Source organism: Caretta caretta, chromosome 13 (assembly GCF_965140235.1).
Source record: "Caretta caretta isolate rCarCar2 chromosome 13, rCarCar1.hap1, whole genome shotgun sequence".
Lineage (NCBI taxonomy): Eukaryota > Metazoa > Chordata > Testudines > Cheloniidae > Caretta > Caretta caretta.
This window is the reverse complement of record NC_134218.1, coordinates 36286010-36302788: the sequence shown is the minus strand read 5'-3', so window position 1 is coordinate 36302788 and position 16779 is coordinate 36286010. Positions and strand designations below refer to the sequence as shown.

The window sequence follows — 16779 nt, the reverse complement described above, 5'->3', positions numbered from 1 at the left end:
TAGGCATTACAGGAAGGATATTTAGCTCATGTAAATTACCATAACTCCATAGCACTAAAATAATTCAACCCATCTTTGGAAATGGCAGAATTGACTATACTGTGGTTATGTCTGGTTTACAGCAGCTAGGAATCTGGCCCCATTGATTTCAATGGAACTGCATCCATTTACAAAAGGGGGGAACTGACCCATTTAATCCAGCAGAGCTATAGATGGACCCATTGACTCCAATGGAGCTACACTGGTTAACACCAGCTGGACTTCTGGTCCTTTATAACTGTTCACTCTCTCTGAGATAACTACAACCCGTATGAGTTAAATGTTTTTAAAATGCCATGCACCATTGCACTTGCAGCCTAACGGTGTTTTGTTTTAGTGTCATCTGAGTAAAGGTAAAAATAGTGATTGCTAAGAAAGAAAGAAAGAAAGAAAGAAAGAAAGAAAGAAAGAAAGAAAGAAAGAAAGAAAGAAAGAAAGAAAGAAAGAAAGGTCAGGCAATCCATCCCAGCAGAAGTTGAAAATCAGATATAAAAAAACTCTGCAACACTGAATTCCTCCGATGTTCTGACCCAGTGAGACTGAATCACTAGCCATTAAAAGTTCCACTATTGTAAATAATCCCATGCGACAAAGAGCCATGGAAGGTGTTATAAATATAAAGGGAAGGGTAAACACCTCTAAAATCCCTCCTGGCCAGAGGAAAAATCCTCTCCCCTGTAAAGGGTTAAGAAGCTAGGATAACCTCGCTGGCACCTGACCAAAATGACCAATGAGGAGACAAGATACTTTCAAAAGCTGGGAGGAGGGAAAAAAACAAAGGGTCTGTGTCTGTCTGTGTGATGCTTTTGCCAGGGACAGAACAGGAATGGAATCTTAGAACTTAGTAAGTAATCCAGCTAGGTATGTTTTAGATTATGATTTCTTTAAATGGCTGAGAAAATTAAGTTGTGCTGAATAGAATGAATATTTCTGTCTGTGTGTCTTTTTGTAACTTAAGGTTTTGCCTAGAGGGATTCTAGTTACTCTGTAAGGTATTTACCATCCTGATTTTACAGAGGTGATTCTTTTTACTGTTTCTTCTATTAAAGTGTTTCTTTTCAAGAACTGCATGATTTTTTCATTGTTCTCAGATCCAAGGGTTTGGGTCTGTGGTCACCTATGCAAATTGGTGAGGATTTTTACCAAACCTTCCCCAGGAAGTGGGGTGCAAGAGTTGGGAGGATTTTGGGGGGAAAGATGTTTCCAGACAACGTTTTCTCAGGAACCCAGATAAAGTTTGGTGGTGGCAGTGGAAGTCCAAGGGCAAAGGGTAAAATAGTTTGTGCCTTGGGGAAGTTTTAATCTAAGCTGGTAAAAGTAAGTTTAGGAGGTTTTCATGCAGGTCCCCACATCTGTACCCTAGAGTTCAGAGTGGGGAAGAAACCTTGACAGAAGGGCAGATGGGTTAAGAACTTTTGACTCATCTTTCTTTCAGAATGACAGGCAAAGATTATGGATCTGAAACTGTGTAATAGACTGGATCCCGAGTGGGAGTAAATCAACCACAGGTCCGTGGAAGTCAATGGGACAGATCTCCAGGTGGTTTAAATCATTGTAGTTCCACTGAAAGAACCAGATCCTGAGTTGGCATAAATAGCCCTAGCTACTCTGGAATCAGTTGAACTGTGTCAGTTTACACAAGCTCAGGACCTGGCGCTGATTCAGACTGGAAATATATTGTACATTTTTAATGGTGAGGTCAATTAACCACTGCAAAAAATTATTGAGGTATGTGGTGGATCCAGTCAAGACTGGATGTTTTTACTAAAAGTTATGCTTTAGGAATTATTTTGAGGAAGTTTTATGGCCCATGTTATACCGGACGTCAGACTAGATTATCACTGTGGTTCTGTCTGGCCTTAGAATCTATGAATCTAGATAGACTCCAGACAAGGGGTGGCAATGGGAGAAAACCCTATAAATGATGTTACCCAACACTTTGCATTTACAAGACCCCATTTTTAATTCCTTATAACGTCCTAAAACTTTAACCATTTGGGCTGAAAGTTTTCGTGTTGGATGTCTGCCTCAATAGAAAATTTTCTTAAGGGTTCCCCCCAAAAAAGGTTCAGTCATTTCCAAGAAAGAGATTACGGGAAAATACATTGGTTCCCCTGTGTTAACAAAGAGGAAGAATTCTCTTTCCGGACACTCTAGCACCGGTAGGCATTGAAGCAGAAAAATTAAATATGGGGGGGGGGGGATCACCCTGGTTTCAGGGATGCACCTTTTGCTGCTTCCAGGAAACAACACCCAGACTTGGCCAAGTTATGAGCATTTGAAAAAATCTCAGTTTCCACATGCTCAATAGTTGCTTCTTAGAGTTCTGGGCTTAGAGCTCCTATCCATGACTGGACAGTGCATGCCCATCCCCACAGGGCGTGCTCCAGTACCAGGCAAAATAAGCAATGTTGGACATCCCTTGAAATTGCTGATATCAGACTAGATAATCAAAATGGACCCTTATTACCTTAAAATTGATGAATCTATGATAAACACCATAATCTTACAATCTGATCTGCTAGTAAAAAATGCCATGGAAGTCAAGAGCCATCTCCCAGAGTTGTTGTGTGATATGATCAGGTTGGGCATTGAAAAATAGATCAGTGTCTTATATAGGAAGCCATAAGTGCCGAGGAATGTTATTTTAAATTAGGCCAGAGGGAGCACTGGGGAAATGCATTCGACAGCCGAAAAATCACAACCCGACCCAAAACCTAAAATGCTGCACTGGACTTCCAGAGTAGGAAAAGGGGAAGCCTAAATTGACTTTTCTATAGAGCTGGTTGGAATTATTCAACTATTAAAATTTTGGTGAAAATTGTTAAATTCCAACTAACCAAGATGAACATTTTATGAAATGCTTTTTATGTTAATTGTTTTTTTTTTTTGCTTTGTCTCATTTCAAATTTTGAAGATGTAAAATCAGGACACTACTTTGATTAAAGATGATCATTTGATTTTTCAATGATCTTTAGATCTGGTCAAAAGGTTCTGGCTATCAAAAGTTTGAAGAAAGTTTATTTATTTATTTATTTCATTTAAGAAAAGTTTCTCTTCCTATTTTCCCAACAGGTTTAGAACAAGCCAAAGTTTTTCAAATGGAAAAATTCCAATTAAAAAAGTGAGGGTCATCGGGAGAAATTCAACAAAATGTTTATGAATTTCCCTTATTCCCCCCATTTTGATTGACTCTGCTTTTCGTTCTTTAATTTCTCTGGTTGTGTGAAGAGATGCTCTTCCCTATTGTTTTTCTAAAGGCTCCCTTCACCTCTTTGTTCCTGAGAGTGTATATTATGGGGTTCAACACTGGGGTGACAACTGTGTACATGAGGGAAATCAGTTGATCACCCTCCGGGGTGGAGATAGACTTGGGCCTCAGGTAGGTGAAAAGGGCTGTTCCATAGAACAAAGTCACCACCATGAGGTGGGAGGAGCAGGTGGAGAAGGCTTTACGCCTTCCCTCTACCGACGGCAGTTTGAGTATGGTGGAGATAATGCAGATGTAGGACAGGATTATCAGCAGGAAAGGGCTCATGATAAACAGCACGGACAGAGCCAAGACCACAATTTGGTTTTTGGATGTGTCTGTGCATGCCCTCTTTATCACTGGTGGGATGTCGCAGAAGAAGTGGTGGATGCGGTTGGAGCCACAGAAGGGAAGGCTGAAGATCCACGTGGTTTGAGCTACTTCCACCAAGATGCCAATGGTCCATGAAGCACCCACAAGCTGTGCGCACACCTGGCCACTCATGATGGTTCTGTAGTGCAGGGGGTTGCATATAGCTATGTAGCGATCATACGCCATGGCTGCTAGAAGGCAGCATTCCGTGAGGCCCATGATGGTGAAGATGTACATCTGGGCAGCGCAGCCTGCAATGGAGAGGGTCTTTTGCTCCACCAGGAGGTGAGCCAGCAGCTGAGGGACCACACTGCTTGTGTAGCAGATTTCCAAGAAGGACAAGTTGAGCAGGAAGAAATACATGGGGGTATGAAGTGAGGGGTTTAGCTTTATAAGGAGGATAGTGAGCAGGTTCCCCACCAGGGTGACCAGGTAGATGACCAGAAACACCAGAAACAGAAGGATTTGGAGTCTGGTAAGGTACGACAACCCCACCAAGATGAACACCTCAGAAATGGTCTGGTTCTCATCAGGCTCTCTCTCAGAATATGTCATCTGCAAGGGTGACAAAGAGAGAGACACTGGAGCTGAATCTGAAGAATACCATATGTGTGCATGTGAATCATACAATTCATACTGGTTTCCTACATGTTGGGACGCGTCAGACAAAAACTTGCTGCAGTTCTGGATATAAAGATGTAACTGGGCCCAATCATCATTGAGTATAAACTGGTATAGCTGTATTGATATCAATCAAGCTGTGACTTTGTAGATCACCTGGAGATATGACTGTGACACTGCTTCCCATATTTTTCATAGTAATAATATGATATGATTGTGTCATAATCCTAATGTATTTTATGCAAAATAGGTTATATGAGGTATCATTGGAGAGGTTATGATCGACTGAATATGATTAGCTTATCTGTATGCAAGTATCATTGCTGTATCTAAAGTTAGCAAAAGTGTTTGTACCTGGGGAATGCCCACTAGACAGAATGCAATCATTCCGGCTGGCTAGCTGGGAACAAGTCAATGGACCATTAGGAAGAACAATAGGTCTTTAAAGATGCTAATCTCCCACCTTCCTGAGAAGCTTTCCAGGGAAGCTACAAACTGCCTGTGACCTATGGCTGCTTTGACAGTGCACGGTCATGTGTTCAAGTCACAAGGTACTGGTTTCCATGATAAAACACCAGTATTTTTCCACTGAGGGGTGTGGGAATCACACTGAAAGACAAAGGATTCCTGCCATATGTAAATCTTATTTAAGGCAGGGGAGTGAGATAATTAGGGTTCATTCTTCACTGAATCCCCGCCCAGGATGACTGCTGGAAACATATAAGGAACAAAGATAAAGGGGGGGATAAGGGTTGAGCCCAGGTTGAAAAGGTGTCTGACCTGTGAAAGAAATACCTGGAGTTTTAACTGCAAGCAAGAGCAGCTTGCTTTCAAGAACTTCTGAAATCTGCCTAAATGAACATTTAGGGTGAGAAATTACTATTTGTAACGAGTTTCTTTAGTATATTAAGCTTATATTGTGTTTTTGTTTTATTTGCTGGCTAATCATAGAATCATAGAAGACGGGGGTTGGAAGAGACCTCAGGAGGACCAACACCAACTAAATCATCACAGCCAGGACTTTGTCAAACCAGGCCTTAAAAACCTCTAAGGACGGAGATTCCACCAACTCTAGTCCTGGGCAATTCCCTAGCTGAAGCCTTCCCATGCAGTTGTGATTTCAGTGTCTGTTTCTTTCCACAGCTGGATGTGTCCCTGCCTTCATTTGTGCTGGAGGAGGGTGTCGGCCTGGCTCAGCAGGACAATGTAAGGAACCCCAGGCTTGTGGAACAGGTGGGCTGAGTGTTACCCCAGTACATCAGGTGGCACCTCAGGGGCGGGGGAGCAACCCATCACAATGACCACTTTGACACCAGTGGAAATACAACTGATTTACAACACATGGGGATCTGATAAATTTACTCTAAAGGAGCTACATCAGTTTATACCAGCAATGGAGGAATACCAGTTTCTAATATCAGGGGTTCTGTTCTTCCTCTTCGAACACATTTCTTTTCTGTCTACACGATAATTCAAAAAGGGATTTTCTTTCTTTCTTTCTTTCTTTCTTTCTTTCTTTCTTTCTTTCTTTCTTTCTTTCTACAGCCACGTTTATCAAATAAGATTTCTCAAATTAGGGCAAATTCTGATCTCATTCAGATCTTAATCATGAGAATTGTGATACGAATGCAAGTATTCCCACTGCAATTACAATTCACATACGTGAGGACTACTCACATGAGTAAACTGATGCTGCTGAGCCCAACATGATTGAAGCACTTTAAATAATGAGAAGTGCAATAAATGGTGAAAACAATGGGGAACTTTGAACTTTTGTGTACTATTAAAAGTTATTCTTCCTTAAATATTAGAGAACAACTTAAATCATTCCTGCCATTATCATCACAACATTTGTAATGCATTGGTTTCTCTCAATATTCAAAGTAAGAGCTAGGGCCAATCCCTTTGCTGGTGTAAATCTTAACAACTCCATGGGTATAAAAAGAGCTATACTGCTTTACAACAGTGGAGGATCTTTGTCTAATCACCTTGCTACAAAGAATTTTAGAAGGAAGATCCTACAATGTATGAAGAGATGATTTCCAGAGAAGTTTTACTTCTAGGTTATTTGTTGACAAGGAACTTCTTAATAAAAGGCATGACAGTGAAATGACAGAGTTGAAATAAAAATGAGCAATAACAATTATTGTATTTTGCATATCCTTACCACCTTCAATATTGACTTCCACGTTGACTTCCACGATTGGACGGTCTCTACCCAGGCCTTTTCCTTCCACGGGGAGGATGGACGAGAACACCACTTGCGCCTCAAACTCCTTTATCCTTCTTCCCAGGGCCACGTAGTCTGCAGTGATCTGCTCAAAGTCATTCTTGGCAGTATCATTGGTGCCCACGTGCAGAAGCAGGAAAGGGTAGTGATCCGAGGTCTTAAGTCTCGGCAGTCTCTCCATATGTCTATTAACCGTGATCTTGAATCTTCCATGAGGTGTAATATGGGATAGTGGCGTTAAGAAATAAGAATCTCAGACACCAAGATAGACAAAATTAGGCATTACAGGAAGGATATTTAGCTCATGTAAATTACCATAACTCCATAGCACTAAAATAATTCAACCCATCTTTGGAAATGGCAGAATTGACTATACTGTGGTTATGTCTGGTTTACAGCAGCTAGGAATCTGGCCCCATTGATTTCAATGGAACTGCATCCATTTACAAAAGGGGGGAACTGACCCATTTAATCCAGCAGAGCTATAGATGGACCCATTGACTCCAATGGAGCTACACTGGTTAACACCAGCTGGACTTCTGGTCCTTTATAACTGTTCACTCTCTCTGAGATAACTACAACCCGTATGAGTTAAATGTTTTTAAAATGCCATGCACCATTGCACTTGCAGCCTAACGGTGTTTTGTTTTAGTGTCATCTGAGTAAAGGTAAAAATAGTGATTGCTAAGAAAGAAAGAAAGAAAGAAAGAAAGAAAGAAAGAAAGAAAGAAAGAAAGAAAGAAAGAAAGAAAGAAAGAAAGAAAGAAAGGTCAGGCAATCCATCCCAGCAGAAGTTGAAAATCAGATATAAAAAAACTCTGCAACACTGAATTCCTCCGATGTTCTGACCCAGTGAGACTGAATCACTAGCCATTAAAAGTTCCACTATTGTAAATAATCCCATGCGACAAAGAGCCATGGAAGGTGTTATAAATATAAAGGGAAGGGTAAACACCTCTAAAATCCCTCCTGGCCAGAGGAAAAATCCTCTCCCCTGTAAAGGGTTAAGAAGCTAGGATAACCTCGCTGGCACCTGACCAAAATGACCAATGAGGAGACAAGATACTTTCAAAAGCTGGGAGGAGGGAAAAAAACAAAGGGTCTGTGTCTGTCTGTGTGATGCTTTTGCCAGGGACAGAACAGGAATGGAATCTTAGAACTTAGTAAGTAATCCAGCTAGGTATGTTTTAGATTATGATTTCTTTAAATGGCTGAGAAAATTAAGTTGTGCTGAATAGAATGAATATTTCTGTCTGTGTGTCTTTTTGTAACTTAAGGTTTTGCCTAGAGGGATTCTAGTTACTCTGTAAGGTATTTACCATCCTGATTTTACAGAGGTGATTCTTTTTACTGTTTCTTCTATTAAAGTGTTTCTTTTCAAGAACTGCATGATTTTTTCATTGTTCTCAGATCCAAGGGTTTGGGTCTGTGGTCACCTATGCAAATTGGTGAGGATTTTTACCAAACCTTCCCCAGGAAGTGGGGTGCAAGAGTTGGGAGGATTTTGGGGGGAAAGATGTTTCCAGACAACGTTTTCTCAGGAACCCAGATAAAGTTTGGTGGTGGCAGTGGAAGTCCAAGGGCAAAGGGTAAAATAGTTTGTGCCTTGGGGAAGTTTTAATCTAAGCTGGTAAAAGTAAGTTTAGGAGGTTTTCATGCAGGTCCCCACATCTGTACCCTAGAGTTCAGAGTGGGGAAGAAACCTTGACAGAAGGGCAGATGGGTTAAGAACTTTTGACTCATCTTTCTTTCAGAATGACAGGCAAAGATTATGGATCTGAAACTGTGTAATAGACTGGATCCCGAGTGGGAGTAAATCAACCACAGGTCCGTGGAAGTCAATGGGACAGATCTCCAGGTGGTTTAAATCATTGTAGTTCCACTGAAAGAACCAGATCCTGAGTTGGCATAAATAGCCCTAGCTACTCTGGAATCAGTTGAACTGTGTCAGTTTACACAAGCTCAGGACCTGGCGCTGATTCAGACTGGAAATATATTGTACATTTTTAATGGTGAGGTCAATTAACCACTGCAAAAAATTATTGAGGTATGTGGTGGATCCAGTCAAGACTGGATGTTTTTACTAAAAGTTATGCTTTAGGAATTATTTTGAGGAAGTTTTATGGCCCATGTTATACCGGACGTCAGACTAGATTATCACTGTGGTTCTGTCTGGCCTTAGAATCTATGAATCTAGATAGACTCCAGACAAGGGGTGGCAATGGGAGAAAACCCTATAAATGATGTTACCCAACACTTTGCATTTACAAGACCCCATTTTTAATTCCTTATAACGTCCTAAAACTTTAACCATTTGGGCTGAAAGTTTTCGTGTTGGATGTCTGCCTCAATAGAAAATTTTCTTAAGGGTTCCCCCCAAAAAAGGTTCAGTCATTTCCAAGAAAGAGATTACGGGAAAATACATTGGTTCCCCTGTGTTAACAAAGAGGAAGAATTCTCTTTCCGGACACTCTAGCACCGGTAGGCATTGAAGCAGAAAAATTAAATATGGGGGGGGGGGGATCACCCTGGTTTCAGGGATGCACCTTTTGCTGCTTCCAGGAAACAACACCCAGACTTGGCCAAGTTATGAGCATTTGAAAAAATCTCAGTTTCCACATGCTCAATAGTTGCTTCTTAGAGTTCTGGGCTTAGAGCTCCTATCCATGACTGGACAGTGCATGCCCATCCCCACAGGGCGTGCTCCAGTACCAGGCAAAATAAGCAATGTTGGACATCCCTTGAAATTGCTGATATCAGACTAGATAATCAAAATGGACCCTTATTACCTTAAAATTGATGAATCTATGATAAACACCATAATCTTACAATCTGATCTGCTAGTAAAAAATGCCATGGAAGTCAAGAGCCATCTCCCAGAGTTGTTGTGTGATATGATCAGGTTGGGCATTGAAAAATAGATCAGTGTCTTATATAGGAAGCCATAAGTGCCGAGGAATGTTATTTTAAATTAGGCCAGAGGGAGCACTGGGGAAATGCATTCGACAGCCGAAAAATCACAACCCGACCCAAAACCTAAAATGCTGCACTGGACTTCCAGAGTAGGAAAAGGGGAAGCCTAAATTGACTTTTCTATAGAGCTGGTTGGAATTATTCAACTATTAAAATTTTGGTGAAAATTGTTAAATTCCAACTAACCAAGATGAACATTTTATGAAATGCTTTTTATGTTAATTGTTTTTTTTTTTTGCTTTGTCTCATTTCAAATTTTGAAGATGTAAAATCAGGACACTACTTTGATTAAAGATGATCATTTGATTTTTCAATGATCTTTAGATCTGGTCAAAAGGTTCTGGCTATCAAAAGTTTGAAGAAAGTTTATTTATTTATTTATTTCATTTAAGAAAAGTTTCTCTTCCTATTTTCCCAACAGGTTTAGAACAAGCCAAAGTTTTTCAAATGGAAAAATTCCAATTAAAAAAGTGAGGGTCATCGGGAGAAATTCAACAAAATGTTTATGAATTTCCCTTATTCCCCCCATTTTGATTGACTCTGCTTTTCGTTCTTTAATTTCTCTGGTTGTGTGAAGAGATGCTCTTCCCTATTGTTTTTCTAAAGGCTCCCTTCACCTCTTTGTTCCTGAGAGTGTATATTATGGGGTTCAACACTGGGGTGACAACTGTGTACATGAGGGAAATCAGTTGATCACCCTCCGGGGTGGAGATAGACTTGGGCCTCAGGTAGGTGAAAAGGGCTGTTCCATAGAACAAAGTCACCACCATGAGGTGGGAGGAGCAGGTGGAGAAGGCTTTACGCCTTCCCTCTACCGACGGCAGTTTGAGTATGGTGGAGATAATGCAGATGTAGGACAGGATTATCAGCAGGAAAGGGCTCATGATAAACAGCACGGACAGAGCCAAGACCACAATTTGGTTTTTGGATGTGTCTGTGCATGCCCTCTTTATCACTGGTGGGATGTCGCAGAAGAAGTGGTGGATGCGGTTGGAGCCACAGAAGGGAAGGCTGAAGATCCACGTGGTTTGAGCTACTTCCACCAAGATGCCAATGGTCCATGAAGCACCCACAAGCTGTGCGCACACCTGGCCACTCATGATGGTTCTGTAGTGCAGGGGGTTGCATATAGCTATGTAGCGATCATACGCCATGGCTGCTAGAAGGCAGCATTCCGTGAGGCCCATGATGGTGAAGATGTACATCTGGGCAGCGCAGCCTGCAATGGAGAGGGTCTTTTGCTCCACCAGGAGGTGAGCCAGCAGCTGAGGGACCACACTGCTTGTGTAGCAGATTTCCAAGAAGGACAAGTTGAGCAGGAAGAAATACATGGGGGTATGAAGTGAGGGGTTTAGCTTTATAAGGAGGATAATGAGCAGGTTCCCCACCAGGGTGACCAGGTAGATGACCAGAAACACCAGAAACAGAAGGATTTGGAGTCTGGTAAGGTACGAAAACCCCACCAAGATGAACACCTCAGAAATGGTCTGGTTCTCATCAGGCTCTCTCTCAGAATATGTCATCTGCAAGGGTGACAAAGAGAGAGACACTGGAGCTGAATCTGAAGAATACCATATGTGTGCATGTGAATCATACAATTCATACTGGTTTCCTACATGTTGGGACGCGTCAGACAAAAACTTGCTGCAGTTCTGGATATAAAGATGTAACTGGGCCCAATCATCATTGAGTATAAACTGGTATAGCTGTATTGATATCAATCAAGCTGTGACTTTGTAGATCACCTGGAGATATGACTGTGACACTGCTTCCCATATTTTTCATAGTAATAATATGATATGATTGTGTCATAATCCTAATGTATTTTATGCAAAATAGGTTATATGAGGTATCATTGGAGAGGTTATGATCGACTGAATATGATTAGCTTATCTGTATGCAAGTATCATTGCTGTATCTAAAGTTAGCAAAAGTGTTTGTACCTGGGGAATGCCCACTAGACAGAATGCAATCATTCCGGCTGGCTAGCTGGGAACAAGTCAATGGACCATTAGGAAGAACAATAGGTCTTTAAAGATGCTAATCTCCCACCTTCCTGAGAAGCTTTCCAGGGAAGCTACAAACTGCCTGTGACCTATGGCTGCTTTGACAGTGCACGGTCATGTGTTCAAGTCACAAGGTACTGGTTTCCATGATAAAACACCAGTATTTTTCCACTGAGGGGTGTGGGAATCACACTGAAAGACAAAGGATTCCTGCCATATGTAAATCTTATTTAAGGCAGGGGAGTGAGATAATTAGGGTTCATTCTTCACTGAATCCCCGCCCAGGATGACTGCTGGAAACATATAAGGAACAAAGATAAAGGGGGGGATAAGGGTTGAGCCCAGGTTGAAAAGGTGTCTGACCTGTGAAAGAAATACCTGGAGTTTTAACTGCAAGCAAGAGCAGCTTGCTTTCAAGAACTTCTGAAATCTGCCTAAATGAACATTTAGGGTGAGAAATTACTATTTGTAACGAGTTTCTTTAGTATATTAAGCTTATATTGTGTTTTTGTTTTATTTGCTGGCTAATCATAGAATCATAGAAGACGGGGGTTGGAAGAGACCTCAGGAGGACCAACACCAACTAAATCATCACAGCCAGGACTTTGTCAAACCAGGCCTTAAAAACCTCTAAGGATGGAGATTCCACCAACTCTAGTCCTGGGCAATTCCCTAGCTGAAGCCTTCCCATGCAGTTGTGATTTCAGTGTCTGTTTCTTTCCACAGCTGGATGTGTCCCTGCCTTCATTTGTGCTGGAGGAGGGTGTCGGCCTGGCTCAGCAGGACAATGTAAGGAACCCCAGGCTTGTGGAACAGGTGGGCTGAGTGTTACCCCAGTACATCAGGTGGCACCTCAGGGGCGGGGGAGCAACCCATCACAATGACCACTTTGACACCAGTGGAAATACAACTGATTTACAACACATGGGGATCTGATAAATTTACTCTAAAGGAGCTACATCAGTTTATACCAGCAATGGAGGAATACCAGTTTCTAATATCAGGGGTTCTGTTCTTCCTCTTCGAACACATTTCTTTTCTGTCTACACGATAATTCAAAAAGGGATTTTCTTTCTTTCTTTCTTTCTTTCTTTCTTTCTTTCTTTCTTTCTTTCTTTCTTTCTTTCTTTCTACAGCCACGTTTATCAAATAAGATTTCTCAAATTAGGGCAAATTCTGATCTCATTCAGATCTTAATCATGAGAATTGTGATACGAATGCAAGTATTCCCACTGCAATTACAATTCACATACGTGAGGACTACTCACATGAGTAAACTGATGCTGCTGAGCCCAACATGATTGAAGCACTTTAAATAATGAGAAGTGCAATAAATGGTGAAAACAATGGGGAACTTTGAACTTTTGTGTACTATTAAAAGTTATTCTTCCTTAAATATTAGAGAACAACTTAAATCATTCCTGCCATTATCATCACAACATTTGTAATGCATTGGTTTCTCTCAATATTCAAAGTAAGAGCTAGGGCCAATCCCTTTGCTGGTGTAAATCTTAACAACTCCATGGGTATAAAAAGAGCTATACTGCTTTACAACAGTGGAGGATCTTTGTCTAATCACCTTGCTACAAAGAATTTTAGAAGGAAGATCCTACAATGTATGAAGAGATGATTTCCAGAGAAGTTTTACTTCTAGGTTATTTGTTGACAAGGAACTTCTTAATAAAAGGCATGACAGTGAAATGACAGAGTTGAAATAAAAATGAGCAATAACAATTATTGTATTTTGCATATCCTTACCACCTTCAATATTGACTTCCACGTTGACTTCCACGATTGGACGGTCTCTACCCAGGCCTTTTCCTTCCACGGGGAGGATGGACGAGAACACCACTTGCGCCTCAAACTCCTTTATCCTTCTTCCCAGGGCCACGTAGTCTGCAGTGATCTGCTCAAAGTCATTCTTGGCAGTATCATTGGTGCCCACGTGCAGAAGCAGGAAAGGGTAGTGATCCGAGGTCTTAAGTCTCGGCAGTCTCTCCATATGTCTATTAACCGTGATCTTGAATCTTCCATGAGGTGTAATATGGGATAGTGGCGTTAAGAAATAAGAATCTCAGACACCAAGATAGACAAAATTAGGCATTACAGGAAGGATATTTAGCTCATGTAAATTACCATAACTCCATAGCACTAAAATAATTCAACCCATCTTTGGAAATGGCAGAATTGACTATACTGTGGTTATGTCTGGTTTACAGCAGCTAGGAATCTGGCCCCATTGATTTCAATGGAACTGCATCCATTTACAAAAGGGGGGAACTGACCCATTTAATCCAGCAGAGCTATAGATGGACCCATTGACTCCAATGGAGCTACACTGGTTAACACCAGCTGGACTTCTGGTCCTTTATAACTGTTCACTCTCTCTGAGATAACTACAACCCGTATGAGTTAAATGTTTTTAAAATGCCATGCACCATTGCACTTGCAGCCTAACGGTGTTTTGTTTTAGTGTCATCTGAGTAAAGGTAAAAATAGTGATTGCTAAGAAAGAAAGAAAGAAAGAAAGAAAGAAAGAAAGAAAGAAAGAAAGAAAGAAAGAAAGAAAGAAAGAAAGAAAGAAAGAAAGAAAGAAAGAAAGAAAGGTCAGGCAATCCATCCCAGCAGAAGTTGAAAATCAGATATAAAAAAACTCTGCAACACTGAATTCCTCCGATGTTCTGACCCAGTGAGACTGAATCACTAGCCATTAAAAGTTCTACTATTGTAAATAATCCCATGCGACAAAGAGCCATGGAAGGTGTTATAAATATAAAGGGAAGGGTAAACACCTCTAAAATCCCTCCTGGCCAGAGGAAAAATCCTCTCCCCTGTAAAGGGTTAAGAAGCTAGGATAACCTCGCTGGCACCTGACCAAAATGACCAATGAGGAGACAAGATACTTTCAAAAGCTGGGAGGAGGGAAAAAAACAAAGGGTCTGTGTCTGTCTGTGTGATGCTTTTGCCAGGGACAGAACAGGAATGGAATCTTAGAACTTAGTAAGTAATCCAGCTAGGTATGTTTTAGATTATGATTTCTTTAAATGGCTGAGAAAATTAAGTTGTGCTGAATAGAATGAATATTTCTGTCTGTGTGTCTTTTTGTAACTTAAGGTTTTGCCTAGAGGGATTCTAGTTACTCTGTAAGGTATTTACCATCCTGATTTTACAGAGGTGATTCTTTTTACTGTTTCTTCTATTAAAGTGTTTCTTTTCAAGAACTGCATGATTTTTTCATTGTTCTCAGATCCAAGGGTTTGGGTCTGTGGTCACCTATGCAAATTGGTGAGGATTTTTACCAAACCTTCCCCAGGAAGTGGGGTGCAAGAGTTGGGAGGATTTTGGGGGGAAAGATGTTTCCAGACAACGTTTTCTCAGGAACCCAGATAAAGTTTGGTGGTGGCAGTGGAAGTCCAAGGGCAAAGGGTAAAATAGTTTGTGCCTTGGGGAAGTTTTAATCTAAGCTGGTAAAAGTAAGTTTAGGAGGTTTTCATGCAGGTCCCCACATCTGTACCCTAGAGTTCAGAGTGGGGAAGAAACCTTGACAGAAGGGCAGATGGGTTAAGAACTTTTGACTCATCTTTCTTTCAGAATGACAGGCAAAGATTATGGATCTGAAACTGTGTAATAGACTGGATCCCGAGTGGGAGTAAATCAACCACAGGTCCGTGGAAGTCAATGGGACAGATCTCCAGGTGGTTTAAATCATTGTAGTTCCACTGAAAGAACCAGATCCTGAGTTGGCATAAATAGCCCTAGCTACTCTGGAATCAGTTGAACTGTGTCAGTTTACACAAGCTCAGGACCTGGCGCTGATTCAGACTGGAAATATATTGTACATTTTTAATGGTGAGGTCAATTAACCACTGCAAAAAATTATTGAGGTATGTGGTGGATCCAGTCAAGACTGGATGTTTTTACTAAAAGTTATGCTTTAGGAATTATTTTGAGGAAGTTTTATGGCCCATGTTATACCGGACGTCAGACTAGATTATCACTGTGGTTCTGTCTGGCCTTAGAATCTATGAATCTAGATAGACTCCAGACAAGGGGTGGCAATGGGAGAAAACCCTATAAATGATGTTACCCAACACTTTGCATTTACAAGACCCCATTTTTAATTCCTTATAACGTCCTAAAACTTTAACCATTTGGGCTGAAAGTTTTCGTGTTGGATGTCTGCCTCAATAGAAAATTTTCTTAAGGGTTCCCCCCAAAAAAGGTTCAGTCATTTCCAAGAAAGAGATTACGGGAAAATACATTGGTTCCCCTGTGTTAACAAAGAGGAAGAATTCTCTTTCCGGACACTCTAGCACCGGTAGGCATTGAAGCAGAAAAATTAAATATGGGGGGGGGGGGATCACCCTGGTTTCAGGGATGCACCTTTTGCTGCTTCCAGGAAACAACACCCAGACTTGGCCAAGTTATGAGCATTTGAAAAAATCTCAGTTTCCACATGCTCAATAGTTGCTTCTTAGAGTTCTGGGCTTAGAGCTCCTATCCATGACTGGACAGTGCATGCCCATCCCCACAGGGCGTGCTCCAGTACCAGGCAAAATAAGCAATGTTGGACATCCCTTGAAATTGCTGATATCAGACTAGATAATCAAAATGGACCCTTATTACCTTAAAATTGATGAATCTATGATAAACACCATAATCTTACAATCTGATCTGCTAGTAAAAAATGCCATGGAAGTCAAGAGCCATCTCCCAGAGTTGTTGTGTGATATGATCAGGTTGGGCATTGAAAAATAGATCAGTGTCTTATATAGGAAGCCATAAGTGCCGAGGAATGTTATTTTAAATTAGGCCAGAGGGAGCACTGGGGAAATGCATTCGACAGCCGAAAAATCACAACCCGACCCAAAACCTAAAATGCTGCACTGGACTTCCAGAGTAGGAAAAGGGGAAGCCTAAATTGACTTTTCTATAGAGCTGGTTGGAATTATTCAACTATTAAAATTTTGGTGAAAATTGTTAAATTCCAACTAACCAAGATGAACATTTTATGAAATGCTTTTTATGTTAATTGTTTTTTTTTTTTGCTTTGTCTCATTTCAAATTTTGAAGATGTAAAATCAGGACACTACTTTGATTAAAGATGATCATTTGATTTTTCAATGATCTTTAGATCTGGTCAAAAGGTTCTGGCTATCAAAAGTTTGAAGAAAGTTTATTTATTTATTTATTTCATTTAAGAAAAGTTTCTCTTCCTATTTTCCCAACAGGTTTAGAACAAGCCAAAGTTTTTCAAATGGAAAAATTCCAATTAAAAAAGTGAGGGT

The 16779-nt window shown here is 40.8% G+C and overlaps 2 protein-coding genes across 2 annotated transcripts; both read right to left on the bottom strand.

Moving 5' to 3' along the window:
• Window positions 1–3247: 3247 nt before the first annotated feature.
• LOC142068748 (olfactory receptor 10A4-like) lies at window positions 3248–4216 on the bottom strand. The gene has a single exon (XM_075118569.1). The coding sequence runs from the start codon at window positions 4214–4216 to the stop codon at window positions 3248–3250; it is 969 nt and encodes a 322-aa protein (XP_074974670.1).
• Window positions 4217–10039: 5823 nt separating this feature from the next.
• Window positions 10040–11008, bottom strand: LOC142068747 (olfactory receptor 10A4-like). Its single transcript, XM_075118567.1, has one exon. The coding sequence runs from the start codon at window positions 11006–11008 to the stop codon at window positions 10040–10042; it is 969 nt and encodes a 322-aa protein (XP_074974668.1).
• Between the last annotated feature and the right edge of the window lie 5771 nt (window positions 11009–16779).

Coding starts and splice junctions, on each gene's coding strand:
- LOC142068748 (XM_075118569.1), bottom strand. CDS start 4,216: ATGACATATTCTGAGAGAGAGCCTGATGAGAACCAGACCATTTCTGAG.
- LOC142068747 (XM_075118567.1), bottom strand. CDS start 11,008: ATGACATATTCTGAGAGAGAGCCTGATGAGAACCAGACCATTTCTGAG.